General features: G+C 44.1%; 1 protein-coding gene across 2 annotated transcripts in view; it reads right to left on the bottom strand.

Moving 5' to 3' along the window:
* LOC143296014 (uncharacterized) overlaps nt 1-2500 on the bottom strand; it is a 59114-nt gene that overhangs the window by 53996 nt on the left and 2618 nt on the right. For both annotated transcript variants that reach the window (XM_076607753.1, XM_076607754.1), the window contains exon 2: nt 40-1522. In XM_076607753.1, the coding sequence (XP_076463868.1) occupies nt 40-289 (250 nt within the window). In that variant the 5' untranslated portion in view covers nt 290-1522. The remainder of the gene's footprint in view (nt 1-39; nt 1523-2500) is intronic.

Here is a 2500-nt window from a genome sequence, read left to right as displayed (position 1 = left end):
AACACCACCAACAACAAACAAACAAACACACACACTCACCCCCATTCCGTCGCCGCAGCAGAAACAGCACCACGCCCAGCACCACAGCCACCACGGCAAGGGTCCCGAACACGCTGACCACCACCACCACCCCCACATCCGTTCCCCCGCAGTCCTGTGCGGAGGCCACCCCGAAACACACCCACAACGTCACCATCCACCCGTAGTAACGATGATAAGAACAAGAACCACAACATCCTCCTCCATCACCACCACCCGAGGTACTCCGCCGCGGCTGTTCTGTACCCATGTTGTTGGTACAGTGACGAAGGTTTGAACTCCCCCCGGACACACAACACTTGTTTCTGTTTCAGTTTCTCAACGAGGCTGTCACTTAATCAACGTTCGGTCAAATCCATACATATATTTACACACACACAGTGAAGACTGACGTTCTCTCTTTCTGTGTCTACTTGTGAATAAAAGCAATACTTTTGGTTCTTCGCCGCTTAGGTGAAGACGTTTCTATGAAGCGAAGCGTAACAGAGCTTGCTTCCTCGGAAAATGGGAAAGGGAAGGGGGGGGGTGGGGAGGAACTGAATGACTTGTGTTATTGATATATATCTCAGTAGTTCCGGTTAGATGTTTCTGTTTAGAAGGCAAAATCTGAACATAGAATTTTTGCTTGCACAAACAGGTGGGAGCGGGGTGTGGGGGGTTACATGGAAGCGGTGAGTTTATTGTTATATTTCTGTGGATCCGGTTGAGTGGACAAAAACCTATACACTCACACTGCACGCACCAGTGAGGTTTAATTATCCATTAGATGATTTATCAGCATTCACCAAACACCAGGCATTACAGGTCACACATTCGGCGTTGTCCCTTCTCGCAGCTTTTCTCGCCTTTGTTTTCTGACTTTATTTTCCGGTTGTGTCTTTCAAGTTGTGATTGTTCAGATACCGTTTAAGGTTACACGTGGTTCTGTGTCAGTTCCGTTTTCTGTATATAGATAGAAATTGGATCGTGTAATTTCCAACAGGATCGGCCCACATACAAAACAGATCCAAGAACAAGTTTTCCGTTGCCGTTACGCAGAAGTCGCAGAGCTTTTCAAAACGAAGCCAGAGGTCACGTAAATCCTAACTTGGAATGATGCGTAGAACACTTTCACGTAGATACGGGACTGTAAACACTCGTTTCAACTTTGATACAAATCTACTCTTTTTTCAAATTATCGTACGTGTTATTTTCTGAAGTCCTCCAAGCCCCAACAGGGCCCACAGGTTATTCAAAGTCTTGAAAATAATTATGTGTGTTTGTGTGTTCTGAGACCACAGACGATGAATGATTTGCTCACATATTATCATCATGTGAGTAGGCACCACATTCTGCAGCAAAAAAAAAAAAAAAAAAAAAAAAATCTTTGGGGGTTATTCTTTGCTCACTTCCAATGCAGACTGTCCCACAGACTCGCACACAACTGATTCTCCATGGTAGGCATCGTTTGAAAGCGTTTGTCTGCTGTCTGGTTCTGATGAATCTGAGAAGAAGCGAAAAACAATAACAAGTAATGCATGACTAACTAACTGAATGATAAAAATATAATATAACTAACTAAATGATAAAAAGATAAAAGAAATAAAAATAATAATATAGCTTTCAACTGGTAAAAAGAAGTGTAAGAAAATCTATGTGGCTCTTGTACAAAGAATCAAGATTTTATTGTACATGCACTTGTGATCGTTGCTTTAGTTCCAGAAGTGACATTTTTTAACACAAAGTATCCCCCCCCTCTCTCTCTCTCTCTCTCTCTGTCTCTGTCTGTCTGTCTGTCTGCCTCTCTCTCTCCAAACATATGAAGCTTGAACCGTCCAAGAGCTTTTGTGGCGCTAGCGATCGGAGTTTTATGTTTCCCTGTGCCTGAAGCATGGCATAGGTCAGTGACACTGGTGTGGACGGAAAAGTGGGCCACAGACCTGGAGAGATAGAGAGAGATTTTTGCCATGGTGTTATTACTTCCTGGTAAAATACCTGGGAGTGTTATTTGTTATATTCTAAGACAGGAAAGGCCGGCTCGATCGATCCTTTCCTCGTGTCAGCAGAACTAAATGCACCCCCAGGAAGAACAGACAGTGAGAGTGGCCGGGCAATGGGGTATGCACCCTTCACTGACACCTTTGTCGTTGTCTAATCAGTGTGCCCTGAAACAGCTGGGATGCTAACTACTGACACTATCGACCGAAACAGTCAATAAAACCCTGAAAATATAACGAGGAAACGGATGACCCTATGTCCCCTCCCACCCCCCCCCCCCCCCCCCCCCCCCCCCCAAAAAAAAAAAAAACGATAAAAAGAGAGAAATGGTTAACACAAATTGATGCTTATTTCCCAAACCCGCGATTATTTCCGCTGCCTGGCCTGACATGAAGCACAAGCTGTCTTCTTGTTTTTTTTTGTTTGTTTTTTTTACAGCTGAAATCCTCTTCAGAAACAGTCACAAAAGATCTATTGAACCATG

Source organism: Babylonia areolata, chromosome 21 (assembly GCF_041734735.1).
Source record: "Babylonia areolata isolate BAREFJ2019XMU chromosome 21, ASM4173473v1, whole genome shotgun sequence".
In the NCBI taxonomy this organism is placed as follows: Eukaryota; Metazoa; Mollusca; class Gastropoda; order Neogastropoda; family Buccinidae; genus Babylonia; species Babylonia areolata.
Note: the sequence above shows the minus strand (reverse complement) of the source record. Positions and strands in the feature narration are given on the sequence as shown.